The sequence below is a fragment of the Oncorhynchus mykiss genome, chromosome 17 (genome assembly GCF_013265735.2).
Source record: "Oncorhynchus mykiss isolate Arlee chromosome 17, USDA_OmykA_1.1, whole genome shotgun sequence".
NCBI classification, from domain to species: domain Eukaryota; kingdom Metazoa; phylum Chordata; class Actinopteri; order Salmoniformes; family Salmonidae; genus Oncorhynchus; species Oncorhynchus mykiss.
The window spans coordinates 41552932-41572779 of NC_048581.1; the positions used below are offsets into that span (position 1 = coordinate 41552932).

Sequence of the window (19848 nt, forward strand, 5' to 3'; positions counted from 1 at the left end):
TTACCATACCTTAATGCCACGAAGGTGTGATGCAACCTCGCTGTTGGGTCTATCTGCAGATTTATCCAGAAGGTACTCAATCACAGCATCTTTGTTATAGAGTCTGTAAGCAAGAATAGCATTTTGATTATGAAATCCATGTGTGATTAGAAGTATCTAAAAGTAGCCTATACCTAAGCTAATAATATTCATCGCCATTTAATTCTTAACTGCACCCAATCAACAAGTAGCACTTACTTCTTGATTTTCATATTACTAAAAGGCAGATTATATCAAATTATCTAATAGGGACACCTAGGAGACTGATAATGCCAACACAAAATATTGTAGATTGCTAGAAACAAAATGGTGTCATACTATATGACTAGTTCACAACAAACTGATTTTAAAAAGTCCTCACCTTCCCAGATCACAAGCAACAATAGGGCGCCGGAGTTTCTCTGTACTGAGAGCACAGTACTTCCACCGGGCAGCAAGCTCTGCATTTTTGTCAACCTGTAGTGCAGAAAGATTTACACATTCAATTTAGCTGCTGCTGCCCACTGCACTGTTCAGTTGAATTTGGTTATATCTGAAATACTTTGCTTGCAAGAATAGTGATAGAGAGGTTACAACCATGGTGCAACTCTGATTGACTATCACCTGTGCCATAAAGCCCCTTGTTAGCTAGCCCAATAATGGACTAAAGGAGCCTAATGTTAGTCCAAGAACCTTACATGTTCTGTTTATGGTTCTAGAAACATAAATCACGTTTCTAACACACATCACACAGACACTAGCAAAGACTTACAGGCAGGCATACACCATAATAATGCTTGACAGAGTGAGGTCTTCGGCATTTTTTGTGGGACTGAAAAAAAATGACTCAAATGTAAAAATAAAAAATATATTAACCGGTCCCCATGGGTGGGTATAATTTGTGGAACGTTCCAACATGAATCTGTTCCAAAGACGTTGTAGACAAGGATGCCAACAAACAACGCACACAAAGTAGCATGATCAATTCACCTACCTAACTTGCTGCCGAACAGGCATCAACTCACCACATAGTTTATTCTTAATGTTTGTCCATAGGCTAACCAGGACAGGCATTTTTCGGAATAAACGTGGTGAGTGAAAAACTCCACAAAACTGCCCACTCCCTCCCTACCTGGTATCTTATTCTGCCGCTATACAACTTTGTATGCGTTGTTCGTTGGCAACCTTGTTAGTTACGAAGTTTTTGGAACAGATTAATGTTGGAACGTAACACATTATACCCACCCGGTCCCCATGCTTTTAAGATGCTAATTAACACAGGTCCACGGTCCATCTAGTCCACGCCGTGTGTTGCGTAAAAAAGCGTTGTAACATGGAAATATGGCCGTGTGGGAACCCTAACCCTATATAAAAAGGTGTATGGTAATTTAACATTTTGTTTCTTAAACTATTTATCTGAAATGAAAAGGTAGCTACGTTGCTTATGTTTCCAAAAACGTAACGGAAGTGATGTGTGTTAACGTTTAGAGCCAGCGTCGGTCCTCTTACAAAACATCTTCCGTCAGGCTATACCATCGTCAATAGTCGCCAAATCAGTTAGAACTAACGTTAGCTGACTGTGTGAACATGGCGTGTTAACCAGTTAATACAAGAAAGCTAGCTACCTAAATGTATACATTTCATTTATCTAACATTAGTTCAGTTTGGGCGGACACATCTTCCCTGATTAAAAAAAAAAAACGTTAGCCAGCGAAGCCAGTTAACCAATTAAAAAAAATGCTAACATGTTTGAAAGAAGGTTAGCTAAAGTGCAGGCTAGCTCGTTTATTTTACGCCTGCTACGATAGGTTAAAGCTAGCTAACGTTATACCACTACATACCTTCTCAACTTTCTTTGGGCCTTTTACCAACTCATGCCTTTTAGGAATAGTTCCACCATCACATCCCATTTTAACAAATAGCACAAAAGTAATTTCTTGGACTGGTCTGAAGGAGAAAAACCGAACAGGCTGGTTGTAGTAAACAAACGCGTAATATTTTCTTCTTCGTTTGTATTTCCGGCAGACTAGACGCTGTGTTGCATATTGCTGCTTTTCGCAGGTCGGAGTGCGGATTGCACACGTTGGTCACAAGGAAAATGGGAAGGTATTTTTTTTTTATTTTACATTGCACAACCATCTATCGTATACATTATCTCCAATACCCATCACCCCATCCCACTACTTTGGCCCAAAATGACCCAACACCAGGCCATCGGCATGGGAGGATGGAACCCCAACTCCCAAAACTTTCTGTAGACCTTCTGCACTAAAATCTCTCACACCCAAATATTTATTTCTACTGCTGCAACTGCCACACCTATTTTCTGTGATTTCCACTCCATCAGTGCAGTTGATCACCATGACTTTAAACCGGTGGAGGCTCATCAGAGGAGGAAGGGGAAGACCATCCTCAGTGAATTTCAAAAATAAAAATAGTCAAACATTTAAGTGTGATCCTTTTTTAGAAAAAACTGAACTAAATATAATCACGTCACCAAATAATTGATTAAAACACACTATTTTGCAAAGAATGTCTACAGTAGCCTCAACAGCACTCTGTAGGGTAGCCCCATGGTGTAGCAGGAGGACAGCTAGCTTCCGTCATCTTCTAGGTACATTGACTTCAATACAAAACCTAGGAGGCTCATGGTTCTCACACCCTTACAAATACAGTGGCTTGCGAAAGTATTCACCCCCTTGGCATTTTTCCTATTTTGTTGCCTTACAACCTGGAATTAAAATGGATTTTGGGGGGGGGTTGTATAATTTGATTTACACAACATGCCTACCACTTTCAAGATGCTAAATATTTTTTATTGTGAAACAAAAGTCAATACTTTGTAGAGCAAGCTTTTGTAGCAATTACAGTTGCAAGTCTCATGGGGTAAGTCTCTATAAGCTTGGCACATCTAGCCACTGGGATTGTTGGCAATTCTTCAAGGCAAAACTGCTCCAACTCCTTCACGTTGGATGGGTTCCGCTGGTGTACAGCAATCTTTAAGTCATAGCACAGATTCTCAGTTGGATTGAGGTCTGGGCTTTGACTAGGTCATTCCAAGACATTTAAATGTTTCCCCATAAACCACTCAAGTGTTGTTTTAGCAGTATGCTTAGGGTCATTGTCCTGCTGGAAGGTGAACCTCCGTCCCAGTCTCAAATATCTTGAAGACAAACAGGTTTCCCTCAAGAATTTACCTGTATTTAGCCCCATCCATCATTCCTTCAAATCTGACCAGTTTCCCAGTCCCTACCGATGAAAAACATCCTACAGCAGGATGCTGCCACCACCATTCACTGTGGGTGTTCCCGGGGTGATGAGAGGTGTTGGGTTTGCGCCAGACATATCGTTTTCCTTGATGGCCAAAAAGCTCAATTTTAGTCTCATCTGACCAGAGTACCTTTTCCCATATGTGTGGGGAGTCTCCCACATGCCTGTTGACGAACACCAAACGCGATATTTTTAAAAATTTTGGAGTCTCTTTTTTGGCAGGAATCTTATAGCTTGGATGGAAGGCTCGGGTGAGGGAACAAATGGAAGGGGTTCAGAGGTTATATAGCCCACTGACTAAGAAATGTAAATAGACAGCAAAACAGAGGCTCTCTCTCTCTCAGATTGCTGAGGGGCAACATAGTCAATGTACTTGCTAGGCTATGTCTTATTTAGTGAAGACCTTAGGTAAGGGTTAATCACGATTCATCTATGTCTTTACAGTTCCTGAAACATATCAATGACCTGATGCATAGCCTCCAAGCAGTGCTTGGCCACCCACTCAGTTACCAGTGACATATTCTGCCACATTCCAGGAAAAGGAGACAGCAGGACCACCCCTCCTTAAATCCATAGTCATTAACCACATTTCCATCCACAGTTTAAGCAAGTCATACTTTATTAAAAAGAGTGAAGATGCCTTTATGCGCAAATATTGATATAATAACCATCATATTGAAGTCACACGATGATATGGTGGGTGGTCCTCCCACTACGACTAGGGAAAGCATGCAGTTTATTAGGCTATTGATTAAATAAAATATGATGAACTTCACAGGGTGGTGAAAGTGCTTGATGCTCCTTTCCAAAAAATATTGAGTGTCTTATTCTGGTGACACGATGATCGACAATTGAATGCTGTTTGACAAATACAAATATTCTCACTCTTTCCATAATAATCTAATCGTGTAGACCAGTGGTCACCAACCTATCTTCTGGTCGATCTCCAATCCATTCCTAGTTGAGCGACAACATTTCTGTAAAAAAACCAACGATAAAGCCTTGCATTCCTATTTTTTGGTTCGGTTCACGCTGTTGACAGTAGCTGCACTTGATTCAGCAGCCCAGGGCCGGGAAGGCAAAGTGTTTCCATTTTGAACCATTTCATGTGTCTGTACTTCAGGTAGAACTTCAGCTACCCCGCAAGCCCAGAGAGCAAATCAAGTGCACCTAAAGGTCTACCGCTGGCCAATCAGATAGCTCAGATCACGGTGTCTGCAGTTTCCTCGTGCCATAGACAGTAAAACAAAAAAGAAGCCTCGAACGCACACAAGTTAATAATGTGAGATTTAAAAACTTTTAAAACCATAACTAGAGAGACTAAACCAATAGAGCAAAGAGCTATTGTTTTTATGATTTATTATGAGTTATTTATGAGTTATTCAGCACTGTTAGAACTTTGTTCCACATATTTATAAGCCATGAAATGAGCGTTTCGACAAGCTTGCGTTGTTATTACTTGCAGCTTGTGTCATTTTTAATATCGAGGAATATTGTGGTGAAACACCGCTTCCCATTCATTTTCAATGGAAGGAAAGTGGTGAGAAGCAGAGAGGACGGGGGACCTTTGGGCTGCGCGAAGGTGGCGTGGAACGCGGCATGTTCACTAGCAATCGGTAATTGCCGCATGCCACTTAGGCCGCCCATTGTGACTCGCTTTTGAGCGTGCTGGCAGCATATTCGATTGTGCATCAAGAAATGAGCATAGCAAGTTTGTATTTTTATTTTATTTCATCTTTATTTAACTAGGCAAGTCAGTTAAGAACAAATTCTTATTTACAATGACGGCCTACCAAAAGGCCTCCTGCAGGGACAGGGATAAAAAAAAAATATATAAATATAAGACAAAACACACATCACAACAAGAGAGTCAACACTACATAAAGAGAGACCTAAGGCAGCAACACATGACAACACAGCATGGGGCAGTAGCAACACAACAGGATAGCAACACAACATGGTAGAAATATTATGGGGTTCAGACAACAGCACAAAGGGCAAGAAGGTAGAGACAACAATACATCACGCAAAGCAGCCACAACTGTCAGTAAGAGTGTCAATGATTGAGTCTTTGAATGAAGAGATTGAGATAAAACTGTCCAGTTTGAGTGTTTGCTACAGCTCATTCCAGTGGCTAGATGCAGCGAACTGAAAAGAGGAGTGACCCAGGGGTGTGTGTGCTTTGGGGACCTTTAACAGAATGTGACTGGCAAAACAGATGTTGCATGTGGAAGATGAGGGCTGCAGTTGATATCTCAGATAGGGGTGAGTGAGGCCGATGCAGGCTGGGACCTCGGCTCTGAATCCAGGCTGACACACAAAGCTACCAGGGGTGTTCACACACACGTTCCCCAGCTCCCTGCGACACTGTTCCTCAAAGCTGCACTCATCAACATCCACACAACTATGTCCATCAAGAGCCATAACGTATCCAATTGGACAGGAACATGAGAAGGATCCAGGGGTGTTCCTGCAGTCAGCCCCAGACCCACACACCTGCAGCCCTGTCACTTCAGCTAGAGCACACTCATCAATATCTTGGCATCCTCCTGTACCCATCAGGTAACCACGGAGACATTTGCACAGGTAGGAGCCAGGTGTGTTTGTGCAGTTGGCATAGAGAATGCATGGTCCTGGCCCATCCCCTTTGCACTCATCTATATCTAGGCACTCTGCTGCCCCCTGCAGAGTGTATCCCACAGGGTAGGTGCAGATCTCTCCTCCAATATTCACCATGCAACAGGGCACCCACAGCTGTCGCTGCCCACCAACATTACCTGATTACCTGGGCACTGAGGGGTGGGGGTAGGAGCTGGGGAGAGATGTGGTGGTGAAAGAGGCTGCAGGGGTTGCGGTTGGTCCATCTCCCTGCTCAGTTCTAAATTACCCAATGGCATTTTCAATCTCTAGGTTCTGGCTCTTGGTGAGTGATGCCTCTGTGTGTTTCAGGACCTTGTTGTCGCTGCCATGGGGGGTGGTAAGGGGCTCTGCCACACATATCGCTGCCAGCAGCACCAGGAGGTGAGTCAGAGGGAGTGGCATCATCTCCTGACCCAGTAACAGATAAAGTTGATTTGGGTCCACTGGATGAGCAAGGTTTCGATTTTCCAAACGTGTTTCTTCCTCCAGATGCGGGATAAATAGTGTGGAGTTGGCTTTCCCCACACGCCAATCCAGCAATGAAGGTCTAGTTATTAAATGGGTAAACAGTTCAATAGCAATATGCAATAAAACACTCTGGTGACAAACAAACTTTGCTTCCCTGTTTCCAGTTGTCCATATGGCTGGGACAATCTATTCAAGTAAAGTAAATACATTTCAAAAATGTTTTTAAAAAAATTGATGTATTATTAGCTAACTAGCTACAGTGCAGGCTAACTCAAATGAGCCAACTTTACATACTGTATAGATAGCTGGGTAAGTTAATTAAATATCACCAGCTACCTAACTTCATATTAGCTATTGATCTTGATGTATTTAACACTGTAAAAAACTCCAAATGCATTTGAAGGTAGCTAACTAACAGCCATGGAGGAAGGTGAATGGATAATGTTAGCAGCCCCAACTGTCAAAGTGAGAGAGTAGGCTATTCTGGATAGGGCAGTCCCTAGAAGTGAGGACGGAGATTGTTGTTGGAATACTCATACAGTAGGATTTAAATCTGAAAATGTTAAACTAACCAAGAGTTAGTTCAGATTTATGGGGGGGGGGAGTGTTATAGAGTGATAAATGATGCTGGCTCATCTAACCAATAGGCGGCGCTATCACCGGTCCTAGATTGGTAACCGTTCTGTGGGCAATAGAGATAGTTGAGTATTGGTCTCCATGATATATAGTGATGTAAATCAGTTCCTAATAAATGACAAGTAAAGATTACATCCTGTGTCATCCAATGATATGTTGGTCTATTCAAGATACTACATTTGACGACGAGGCAAAATCAGAAGAAGTTTTCGGAGAGAATACGGAATTTTAGGAGTTATGAACGGTGAAACTAACGTGAGTGAATATTAGCATGCTAGTTCGCTAGGAAATGCTAAGCTAAGCGAGTGACAGCTATTGACGTGGGGAAGCTAGCAAATACAGTGTGTGACTGGACAGGTTGGCAGGCACAGTAGGATTGGTGGCACCATTTGACAACAAGACACAGTTGTGGGAAGAATATTGCGAAATCCTAAACCATTTTTTTTGTTGCAAATGAGAATGCCGACGCGGCAAAGAAAAGGGCCATTCTACTGATCTGTGTGGGCATGCAAACATACACCTTGATGAGCAATTTACTGAGCCCGGCAAAGCCAGGGGAGAAATAATTTGAGGACTTGGTGAGTGTACTGAAAACACATTTAAATCCTAAACCAAATGAAATAGTACAAAAGTGGAAATTCAACTCAAGAAATAGGAAACCAGAGGAAAGTGTAATTGAATATGTCGCGGAGCTAAGGAAGCTAGCACAGGACTGTATCTATGGAGACACACTGCACGCTGTGAGGGTATCTCAAATATATTCTCCTGACAGGAAGAAATAATCAGGACCACATCCGAACACTGGACAGAGTGTTACACCGACTAGAGTAGGCTGGGCTACGTTTGAAACGGAGTAAGTGCAGCTTCATGGAGAAGGAAGTGACATTCCTAGGAAACAGGGTGGACGCTACTGGACGGCATCCAGTGCTAGAGAAAGTAAAGGCCGTGCAGGATGCACCAATGCCTACCACAGTCACAGAACTGAAATCGTATCTGGGCCTAATCAACCTCTATAATAGTTTCCTACCGAATCTGTTGACACTATTGGCTCATATGCACAAGCTGCTGAGGAAGGACGAGCCATGGTGTTGGGGATCAAAACAACAAAAGGCCTTCAAAATGTCAAAAGAACTGTTGCAGTCGAGCAGAGTGTTAGTGCATTATGATGAAGGAAAATAACAGATATTTTCCTGTGATGCCTCGCCCCCTACGGAGTAGGGGCGGCAGAGTCTCATCGCATGCCAGATGGGGGGGGAGAAGCACTGTCTCACCTGCAGAGAATAACTATTCACAACTTGATAAGGAGGGGTTAGCTATCGTATTCGGGGTGCAGAAGAAGTATCTATATGGGAGAAAGTTTGAAATCTGTACAGACTATAAGCCTCATATCAGTCTGTTGAATGAAATAAAAGCAGTGCCACAGATGGCATCTCCTAGAGTAATGAGATGGGCAGTAACACTACGAGCATATGAGAATGTTATTACTTGCAGAGCAGGCAAGGACAATGGTAATGCAGATGCCCTCAGCCGCCTCCCTCTCCCAGAGTGTCCAAGCAGTCCGCCTCCGGAGGAACGAGTGCGGATGTTGGACCAGGAGAACAGCCTACTGATGATCTCCCAGCAAATCCAGAGCTGGACAGCGAAAGATCCAGTCTTGTCGAGGGTCCGTGAGTACACACTGAGGAGGTGGCCAGATCATAATGTGGGACCCGAGTTTGCTCCATACAAACAGAGGCAGCACGACTGTGTGCTGTGGGGAGCCCATGTCATCATTCCAGATAGAGGACACACACCGATGACCGAGCAGCTACATCAGAGTCATCCCGGCATGACCAGAATGAAAGGCTTGGCCAGGAGCTACATGTGGTGACTTAATTTGGACTGACATTGAAGGAAGGTAAAGTCATGCACCACATCTCAAGAGCAAAGGAAAGCACTTGCTAGTGCACCACTCCATCCATGGGAGTGGCCCAGTAAGCCTTGGAGAAGGCTACACATAGACTATGCAGGCCCTTTCATAGGGAAGATCTTTTTGGTGATAGTAGACGCTCACTCAAAATGGATGTATATCCAGTGAGCTCAGCTACATTTGCTGCTACCGTGGAGTGCCTCAGGAACAGTTTCAGTATTCATGGCATTCCAGGGATGATTGTTTCAGACAATGCTCAGTGTTTTGTGTGTGAGAACAAAGACTTTCACTGATTGAGATGATAATGGAGCTGATGTTGAGGTGTATTGAGGTGTTGACTCAGTGTACGGTATACCCAGATCTTTGGGTATGGACCTAAATGGATACCTGGCCTGGTTCAAGAAATCACATGACGGCCTCCCGGGTGGCGCAGTGGTTAAGGGCGCTGTACTGCAGCGCCAGCTGTGCCATCAGAGTCCCTGGGTTCGCGCCCAGGCTCTGTCGTAACCGGCCGCGACCGGGAGGTCCGTGGGGCTCCCACAATTGGCCTAGCGTCGCCCGGGTTAGGGAGGGCTTGGTCGGTAGGGGTGTCTCATCGCGCACCAGCGACTCCTGTGGCAGGCTGGGCGCAGTGTGCGCTAACCAAGGTGGCCAGGTGCACGGTGTTTCCTCCGGCGCATTGGTGCGGGTTGGATGCACGCTGTGTTAAGAAGCAGTGCGGCTTGTTTGGGTTGTGTATCGGACGGCGCATGACTTTCAACCTTCGTCTCTCCCGAGCCTGTACGGGAGTTGTAGCAATGAGACAAGATAGTAGCTACTACAACAATTGGATACCACGAAATTGGGGAGAAAAAGGGGTAAAATAAAAAAATAAAAATTCACATGACAAGTGTCGTAAACTGTGTTAGTGATGTAGAAGAGTATGTAGGCACGTTGATCAGCTGTTCAGCAGACAGGAAACCGATTATGCAGAGCCAGTGACAGACAACAGAGACAAGGACAGCAGACAGGAACAGGACTATGCAGAGCCAATTACATGCAACACAGAGCTCAGTTCAGCAGGCGAGGAGTTACCAGGTACTCCACGGCCACCAACGGACAATGCATTAAGGTTAGAGGGGAATTGCGACGCTCACAAAGAGTTAGGAAAGTAAAGGAGATATTTGTTTCTCATGGGCTAGTATGCACCCTTATCTCCTTGCCAGTGAAATGGCAATAAAATCAGTTGATGTAAGAAACACACTGTAAGGTTATGTTACTGATGCTAAGTGAAGAGATTACTTACCAGTTACAATGTGTGATAAATGATGCTGGCTCATCTAACCAATAGGTGGCGCCATCACCAGTCCTATATTGGTAACTGTTCTGTGAGCAATAGAGATAGTTGAGTATTGGTCTCCATGATAGATAGTGGTGTAAATCAGTTACTAATAAATTACAAGTAAAGATTACATACTGTGTCCTCCTATGATATGTTGGTCTATTCAAGATACTACAATAATAGTAACATAATATTCAGCGCAGTGTAATTTGACTATAATGAAGTCTGTTTCTTGTGAGGTTTTCTGTCCTCATATAAAGAGAGCTATGAAATACTGTCTACAGATGAAGAAGTCCCAATTAAGAGCAGTGGTTCTCAGTCCTGGTCCTGGGGACTCAAAGAGGTGCACATTTTGTTTTTGCCTTAGCACTGCACAGCTGATTCAAATGATCAACTCATCATCAAGCTTCAAGTGGTACTTATGAATTCATTTGTGATGCTATCCTTGATATCATCCTGTTATTGTCACATGCTACCTGGTGATGTAAAAGTCTAATAATAACATTATCTTCCATATTCCTATATATACACCTTGTAACTGGAGATTCTTTCAAAACGATTACATACAGTTACCGTGTAGGACAATGCAAGGTTGGGTGACCAGGGCCATCTGGGACTGCCTCCTGGAGGAATTCAGGCATGTGAAGGTTACCTATGTCCTGCATAACTTCATGAGGATGGACACAAGGAACAGGAGGGGATCTGCAGTTCGATACCGTGTGCCAGAGGAAAAGTCTGCTGCTCTACAGGAAGTTTTAAAGATGGGGTCCAACAACACAGCAAGAGGCAATCCGTGTGTGGCATATCTTCATCTCCTACTTCTTCGAAGAGGGTGCTGTTCCCTGGCAACACCATGTACTGTATAGTACTATGCAAAATCAAAAGGTTGTTTTAAGAGCCATCCAATTTGCAATAAGAGTATTCTTCCATTTAAATCAATTATTTGTCACATACACAAGGTTAGCAGATGTTAATGCGAGTGTAGCGAAATGCTTGTGCTCCTAGTTCCGACAATGCAGTAATAACCAACAAGTAATCTAACCTAACAATTCCACAACTACTACCTTATACACACACAAGTGTAAAGGGATAAAGAATATGTACATAAAGATATATGAATGAGTGATGGTACAGAACGGCATAGGCAAGATGCAGTAGATGGTATCGAGTACAGTATATACATATGAGATGAGTAATTTAGGGTATGTAAACATAAAAGTGGCATAGTTTAAAGTGGCTAGTGATACATGTATTACATAAAGATGGCAAGATGCAGTAGATTATATAGAGTACAGTATATACATATACATATGCATTCCATGGCAAATATCATCAAGGCAAGCTTACAAAATTGTAAATGATTTTTTTGGTCTTCCTGTGACATCGGGTGTTGTAGATTTCCTGGAGGGCAGGTAGTTTGCTCCCAGCGATGCATTGTGCAGACCGCACCACATTCTGGAGAGCCTTGCGGTTGAGGGCCGTGCAGTTGCCGTACCAGGCGGTGATACAGCCTGACAATTGTGCATCTGTAAAAGTTTGTGAGTGTTTTAGGTGACAAGCCAAATTTCTTCAGCCTCCTGAGGTTGAAGGCGCTGTTGTTCCTCGCTGTAGGCCATCTCGTAGTTGTTGGTAATCAGGCCTACCACTGTAGTGTCGTCTACAAACTTGATGATTGAGTTGGAGGCGTGCATGGCCACGCAGTCATGGGTGCACAGGGAGTTTGTAGACGACACTACAGCTTCTATCTCAAGGCCATAAGACTGTTAAAACAGCCATCACTAAGATAGAGGCTGCTGCCAACATACAGACTCAAATCTCTGGCGACTTAAATAAATGGACTTGATACCTTTATTACTAGTCACTTTAAATAGTGCCACTTTAATAATGTTTACATATCCTACCTTGCTCATCTCATATGTATATACTGTATTCTATACATCTACTGCATCTTGCCTAAGCCGCATGGCCATCGCTCATCCATATATTTATATGTACATATTCATCCCTTTACATTTGTGTGTATAAGGTAGATGTGAATTTGTTAGATTACTTGTTAGATATTACTGCATTGTCAGAACTAGAAGCACAAGCATTTCGCTACACTCACATTAACATCTGCTAATCATGTGTATGTAACCAATAACATTTGATTCGAAGTGGACGAAAAGTCTGATAGAAAGAAATGGTTAAAAAAAACTAATGTAACATAGCCAAGTACTGTCATCTGAATTGAAGATATGTAGTTGATGCATTAAAGAAATTGACTTTCAGAATTTCTCCGAGATGAGAAGCAAATTCGGTATGGATGTGGACAGAAACGTTCTGTCCGAATTTGGCACAGTTGCCAACAAAATCATTGCAGAAACTGAGAGGAAGGGTATGGCCGTGGAGTTGCTGAATCTCTACAAGACTGCACTTCTTTCACACACGGAGGAGGCTCAAAGGGTATTTTTTTAAATCAATGTTACTGCATGTAACATGTACCCTTAACAAAATGGAGCTGTTCTAATTCTATTGATTCTAATACAGCCTTTTTATTACACACCCTCCAACTTAAGGTCTACACCTGCATTGCTTGCTGTTTGGGGTTTTAGGCTGGGTTTCTGTACAGCACTTTGAGATATCAGCTGATGTACGAAGGGCTATATAAATAAATTTGATTTGATTTGAAGATCACTGCAGCCATTTTACTCTTCCCTTACCCCTTCAAAGAATATCCAAGTGGACTGTATGTCACAGACATGGTATGTATTTCCCAGCAGACAAATAAATAAATGCAAAGTTAGTAGTACTGTGTAAGGTGTAGTGTACTCAGTTGTTACTTTACTGTTTGAAAGTTTATTTTTATTTTTATATCTTACAGTGTGTAAAGTTCCCATCACCTACCATAAGAATAGAGGGGAATCCTTTTGCGGATGAGAGCCACATCCAACTCTTCCTGGATGTAGAAGAGCTACTCACTGAAGAGCTGGAGTACATCTCCATGGGATTGGGAGTGGCAATGGGGGTCCATTTCCTTTTTAATATTGAGTATGCAGCATCAGTGAAAAGCACTATGCTGCTAATTCTGAAATGTGTTCTGGGAGTTGATGAGGGAGGTAAATTACCAACAAATGTTGTACGAATGGCAAACATTTTGCTGTAGAGAGGGATAAGGGAGACCAGAGATTTCTGTGATACCTGCGACTTTCAAAGTTAATAAAATAAATTTGTGACTTTACAAGTTTGCCACTCAATGTTATTATTATTGTTATTAATAATAGAATACTATAGTAACTTGGACAAGGAATGCCCATATGCAATTCAATATTACTTTCCTTTACTTTAAACATAATAAATAAAAGGTGTACAAACGGTACAAATACGGTAAAGCTATACAGCCCACTCATCCTGTGGTAGAGTTGCATTGAACAGGCACAACTCTGGGTGATGACATCACTCAAAGCAGAAAAGTCAAGGCCAATGCCAAAAATATCCATAAACACATGAATAGTAATCATACTATACTGCCGGTAAGTACAATCACATATTCAATGTAATAATTTTGTGTCCACAAATACATTGGACATAAAAGGAACCTTAACAACTTAAAATGTTATTAGTGGAACCTTTTGAAAAGGTTCCTGGAAGCACCTTTAGGGGTTCTGCAGATGTTGCAATCTGAGGAACCCCTAAATGTGCCTCCAGGAACCTTTTCTTTTTAGAGTGCATACTTACATTTTGCATTTACCTTTCTTTTTTTAAAGACTGTCAAGCTGTTCTCAATTGGGGAACCTCTATCTGGGACAATGGCCTCAGGATTATGGAGCAGTGTGTTTTATAAACAAAACTTCACCATTTAAAGAGAAGTAAAAAAATTGTCATTGTCCAGCTACTGTCTAATTTTGATATCTTCTTTCTTAAAATGTTTCAGATTGATGACCAATAAATGTGTGTCCCACTTCAATATGAAGGGACAGAGGAGCAAATATACCTTTTGTACCACTCGTTTGTGCTCCATTGAATTATGATTACTGTATGCAGATTTAAAATGTAATTGGTACCTATGGAAACAAATAGAAATGTAATTAACAATGTTTTCAATATCCAACTTTATCCTCTGAAGTACAGTAGGTAATAAGCTGTACTCAGGTTTTCATTACCAGGTTATGATTAGGTCTTAACTATTACCAGTATATAATATAGCACATAGGTCACAATTATTACCAACCTTTCACATGGTGGCCAGAAAAATACGTAATATTCTGGTCAGTAATACCCTGACTACACAGCGTGCACGAGCGTTGCAAAATAAATTTAGAAGTCTATATTTCATTATTGTACCCACTGCTCGTGCGCGCCAACGAGCGTCTGTGTTACCTAAGGCTAAAATGGAAGTAAACTCTATTTGTGACACAGATCGCGCTGCAAGTCCTGCCTCTCCCATTTCCTCATTGGTTTATAGAAGCAGATACCCACGTGCCATCTCCTCATTGGTTATACCCACGTGGGTGATTGAAAGACAAACTAAGCTGTCGGTCGTCGTGGAAATACTATGAAAGTTTAGATACCAATCGCCATATAAGTTCAAAGAAGAAAAAGGCTGGAAGGAGGATAGATGACTGGAAACAATTCGGTTGACCGTTTTATGTGTGGATTAAATATCGGTGTAGAGGACTTTGTGCATTTCAGGAAAAATAACTACTCAATGTTTATATCCCAGAACAAATTAGTGCTAGTTAGCAACTTGCTTCAAACTGCACCCATAGACATAAAAATGGTTTCCACAAGTTAATCTGACTCTGGGGAAGTAGATGAAGGGCCTCATTGCCAAAATCCAGAAGTATCACTTGTGTTGAGGTGGAGCAACTGAAATATGTAATATTCTGAAATGACTGCCTGAATGACTGCCTCGCCTGGTTCACTAACTACTTCTCAGATAGTTCAGTGTGTCAAATCGGAGGGCCTGTGGCAGTCTCTATGGGGGTGCCACAGGGTTCAGTTCTCGGGCCGACTCTTTTCTCTGTATATTTCAATGATGTTACTCTTGCTGCGGGTGATTCTTTGATCCACCTCTACCTCTTATTTTATTGTGTTATTGACTGTACGTTTGTTTCCCCCAACACTGTTGTTTTTGTCGCACTGCTTTGCTTTATCATCTTGGCCAGGTTACAGTTGTAAATGAGAACTTGTTCTCAACTGGCCTACCTGGTTAAATAAAGTTGAAATATTATTATTTATTTTTTATTTATTCCTCATTGCCTTAATCCCAAAGTATCCCTTTAACACCACCCCAGTATGGCGCTCTGGTCCGGAGAGCAAAGCAAGTCACAGGTCTTGCGCCCGCTCCCTCTGGATGGAAGAAACACAGAAAAAGTCCACTTTGAGCTACCTTTTATCAATTTAACAGTATCCAATTTAATTTCCACCCAGCCTGAGATGACAAAAAGAACGGATCTCATTGAAGTTGCTGATGAGAGAACCCAGGTGAGGAATATGGACAAAATTATCTCTAAGCAAGTGAATGAGAAGTACAAAAAGTGGCAAAAATTTGACAAAGAGGAAAAAGATAAGTCGCCATGACTAGGCGTCGATTTGCCAGAGAACAGCTCTGCGAAATTAACACCATTAGCAAGGACGTAAATGATCAAATTACCCCCGCTCACTCAAAACCCTATTCAGGGCCCGCTCGATCAAGAAACAAGCCAACAGGCTTTACCAATAGACTCAGATACAAATGTTGCGACGCACAAGGTAAACATTGCAATAGCAAATTCCACTCAAACGCCGATAAATCTTCTTCCACCATGAACACAAATGACACATCACGCTGTTGCGAACAAACACTCCACCTTGTGGGGAATATGACCACAAAACGCAACTCTGAAAGTTGAAACCTAGAAACAGACCTGGAGGACTGCTTAACCCGTGATGCGCTAATTGATTCGGGCTCGACAACATCGCTCAAACATTTTTCAATGATCTCAAAAGGGCTGTGAACCCAGCTTCACATTGGTTAAATACGGAAGTTACTCACCTCTAACAATGCGACTCATGTCTTGGAAGTGTAGTTTCAGCATATTGCTTGTTCACCCTGTGTATGTTACCAGCCTCAACACTGAACACCTGCTACTCGGAGCAGACTTGATGGATCGTTTGGTCCCACTGATGGATTGGGAAAAACGACCAATTATGGTCACAAGTAACCGTGCCGTCTCCACTGACCACACTTTCTTCTCCTAACGTTATCTGCAACAGTCATCCACAAGGAGTAGGACCCCTTGGGAAAAAGACATTTCGATACATCTTGGTGCAGAATCTGAATCAAGCAGATATTACGACATCTCGTCACATTCAATCAGCAAACCTGATTGACTATTATTTTCATGATTTTGAGCCAGCAGTCTCTGTGAGTGAGCAAATTCCCTCCTCATTGGAGTCATGTGATACTGTAGCTAAGATTAACTTATCTTGTCCTTCAGACACTTCCGCAAGCACCGTGGCCGTCTCAGGAAACAAAGCATCAACGTTCAGAGTGGACTCTGCTTACGATGATAGATTTTCCGCTTTGAGGGGGACTGAAACCCCTTACAATGAAACTAACGGCGTCATTCCCGCCACTGACCCGGCAACTCCAACTGGTGAAAGATATCCTTGTCTCAGTTCGCAGGGACTGGAACAGTTGCCACACACGGGCACTGTGGTGAATAGCAGGCCACGACAGCCACTGAACGTTTTGAATCACAAACACCAGGAGATTTGGTTGAAAGGTTACAGCCAATCTACTAACAACGCGGCTGCTGACAACTCGTACAAAAGGGTCCGACCTTTTAGTTTATGCCTCGGACACCAACACCAACCTCTGGTGGGGGGGTCCCGAGACAAAAAGTGTGGGAAATACTAGCTCAGACCCATGACAAACCTCGTCAAGGCCAGTGGGGGGCGTCGAGGCTACGTGCAACACAGTACGAGGCCACCCGATCAGGAAACAAATCAAGTTGTAAACTTCCCCACGAGAACAGAGAGGAGCTCTGTAGACTGTCCAAAGCTGGTGCCTTACAGCTGTACCCTTATTACTGTCATGACTGTCCTGTGAGGATCCAAATAGGTCAGATCATGTTTGCAATGAATGACTTCAACCAGACCCCCTCTCACCCAGAGTGGGGGAGGGAACTGGTGGGGGTTAACAACTCACACCCTGTTTTAAATCAAGGACAGAACATTCAGCTCTCCCTCTCCAATGTTCACCAGAAGAATGTATTTTGTTTCAACAGACCTTTCCCCGCTGAACCTCTAACATGTTCTAAAGCGAATACTGGAACAATATTTCTAACATAGAACATGGGGAATCGTCAGAGGCGATGTATAGAACACTAATGTCAATTTGTTTGTCATTTTGTGATGTAATTAAAAATGTATGAAGTGTTCATCCTACATGTTGTGCATGAAATATGAAAAATTAGTGTTTTTGTTAAGAGAAGGATGTGATTTTAGGAACCATTAGAGAAGTCATTACACACTGGTTTCTGTGAAAATATGGCAAATATATAAAAAGTCTGTTTAAGGTATTATTGTTGTAAGGGACATTATTCTGCTGTATTCTGATTACTTGGGAGTGAATCACATTTTGGATTTGAACTCACAAGCTTTCGGTTGCCAGCGACCTGAATATCCTGCTATGCCCCTGGGTCTGTGGGTATGACAGAGATTAAAACTAATAGACATTCTGTCATTTGTCCCTATGGGGGAACCCTTTTGGGTGCCATGTAGAACCCTTAAATTATTTTAGAACCCTCTCACAAGAAACCCTAGGTGGGTTTTTGAGTACCACGTAGAGTAGCACGTAACCCTTTGATTTGTTCCTGTAGGGGAATCCTTTTGAGTTCCATTTAGAACCTTCTCATGAAGAACACTCTGGTTCCAGGTAGAAGCAATGACAGGTTCTACAGTTATACTTAGAATGCACTTATGGCACACACTGTTAGGTACTCACATGGTACTGGTACATCTTGGCAAATGGAATTTTTTTCTACACAATATTTTAATTACAAAGTAAAATCATTACTGCACTTTGAAATGTAGGTGGGGGCAATGTGCTGGTGGGCATGGTCTAAAGTTGTAAATTGTATTTGTGCCAACCATTAGTGGAAGTGTTGTACCAGTTTAAGTGTTTTAATCATTATGTTGAAGGTTGAGTACCTCATTTGTTCACTCCAGTTCTACAATCTTTGTAAGAGCTTGTGACAATCAAGAGCTGCACTCAAAAGGTTACTGTGCATATTCCAGCAAATAGAAGTTGGTCACCAAGAAGTTCATGCTTTTTTTCTCTCAATAATTTACTGTTTACAGTAACTTACTGTGGCTGATCTCTCTCACACGCACTGACCTGATGGTGGGTCAGGAAGGTACATTTGCTGCCACACTAGAGGTGAGACAGGTGAGGCTGAGTCCTAAGTATGCTCACCACAATTAATGCTTAGTAGTTTTCAACTAATCTTGTAATCAAAAATGTTTAGTTAAAGTACAGTAAGTTACTATCAGTTACCGGCTATTAAGCTACTGTGAGTTTTACAATATTTTACTGATAGACAGTTGCCAGTTATGTAACACAAAATAGGTAACTAACTGCCATTAAGTTAGTGTGATATGCACAGTAACCTCTTAATAGTGCAGCTCTTTGTCACATAGTCTTACAAAAATGACAGAAGTGACAGTGTTAAAAGAGGTGCTCAACTTTGACAACATAACAATCAGCCACTTAAACTGGTACAATATTTCCACTGATTGTTGGCACAAATGCACAAAATGCAGTAATTTGTTGTTGTTTACCATACTTTCACTGCAACGTAAAATTACAGAAACTTTTTAACAATGTAGTAGCATTTCATGGCATAAAGGACAACATGGTGGAGAGGTAAAGGACAGGATGGTTCTTCACAACCATCACACCAGTAAAGAACTCTTCCTGATATGCAAAGAACCATTTGGTGAAAATGGTTACACATATCACTCTCACCTAGGGCTGTTACTTGGACAGTATTACCGCCACCCCGGCAGTCACAAGTCATGGCCGCAGTCAAATTCCATGTGACCGTTTAGTCACGGTAACTAGGCTTCTCCAAGCTCTGATGCTGCTGATTGTCAATAGTAGCCTACCAAACTTGCTAACTGCCTGGTACTCAGCACTCCATTGTCCCTCTAATCACGCTGACATAACGCAAAGGTAATTGAAAATCTAATCAAACACTTCTTGAGAGCCCATGAGCTCATGTTCTGGAATATTTCTATAGGCTATGCAATTGTGTGAGGATACAGAGTTTTGATGGCCTCTATTAAAAATAAGCAGGTCCCATCAGCTTTCTATAGGCTATGCCTACTTTGTTTATTCCTCAACTTTCTTAATATGAAGCAAATTGCTTCATTTTACAACAGGAGTAATTTAAGTGAATGGACGACATGTATTTTTTTCCCCTGCCCCCATATCGAGACAGGTGCATGAGAATGGTCCATTATACATAAATCAAAACAAATTTCAAGTATATGTAAAGACAAGATAGGCTAATATTTTCACCCCTCAGACTATCACTTGTGAATGATGCCCAGTTTG

The 19848-nt window shown here is 42.2% G+C and overlaps 1 protein-coding gene across 2 annotated transcripts in view; it reads right to left on the reverse strand.

Moving 5' to 3' along the window:
- The window catches only part of LOC110493896 (replication termination factor 2), a 44600-nt gene extending 42496 nt beyond the window's left edge, over positions 1 to 2104 (reverse strand). Inside the window, exons 1-3 of one of the 2 annotated variants that reach the window (XM_021568476.2) lie at positions 1860 to 2104; positions 401 to 495; positions 10 to 103 (exon numbers count right to left, since the gene is read on the reverse strand). In XM_021568476.2, the coding sequence (XP_021424151.2) occupies positions 10 to 103; positions 401 to 495; positions 1860 to 1928 (258 nt within the window). In that variant the 5' untranslated portion in view covers positions 1929 to 2104. The remainder of the gene's footprint in view (positions 1 to 9; positions 104 to 400; positions 496 to 1859) is intronic. The other variant, XM_021568475.2, reaches the window with a different exon arrangement.
- Positions 2105 to 19848: the final 17744 nt, after the last annotated feature.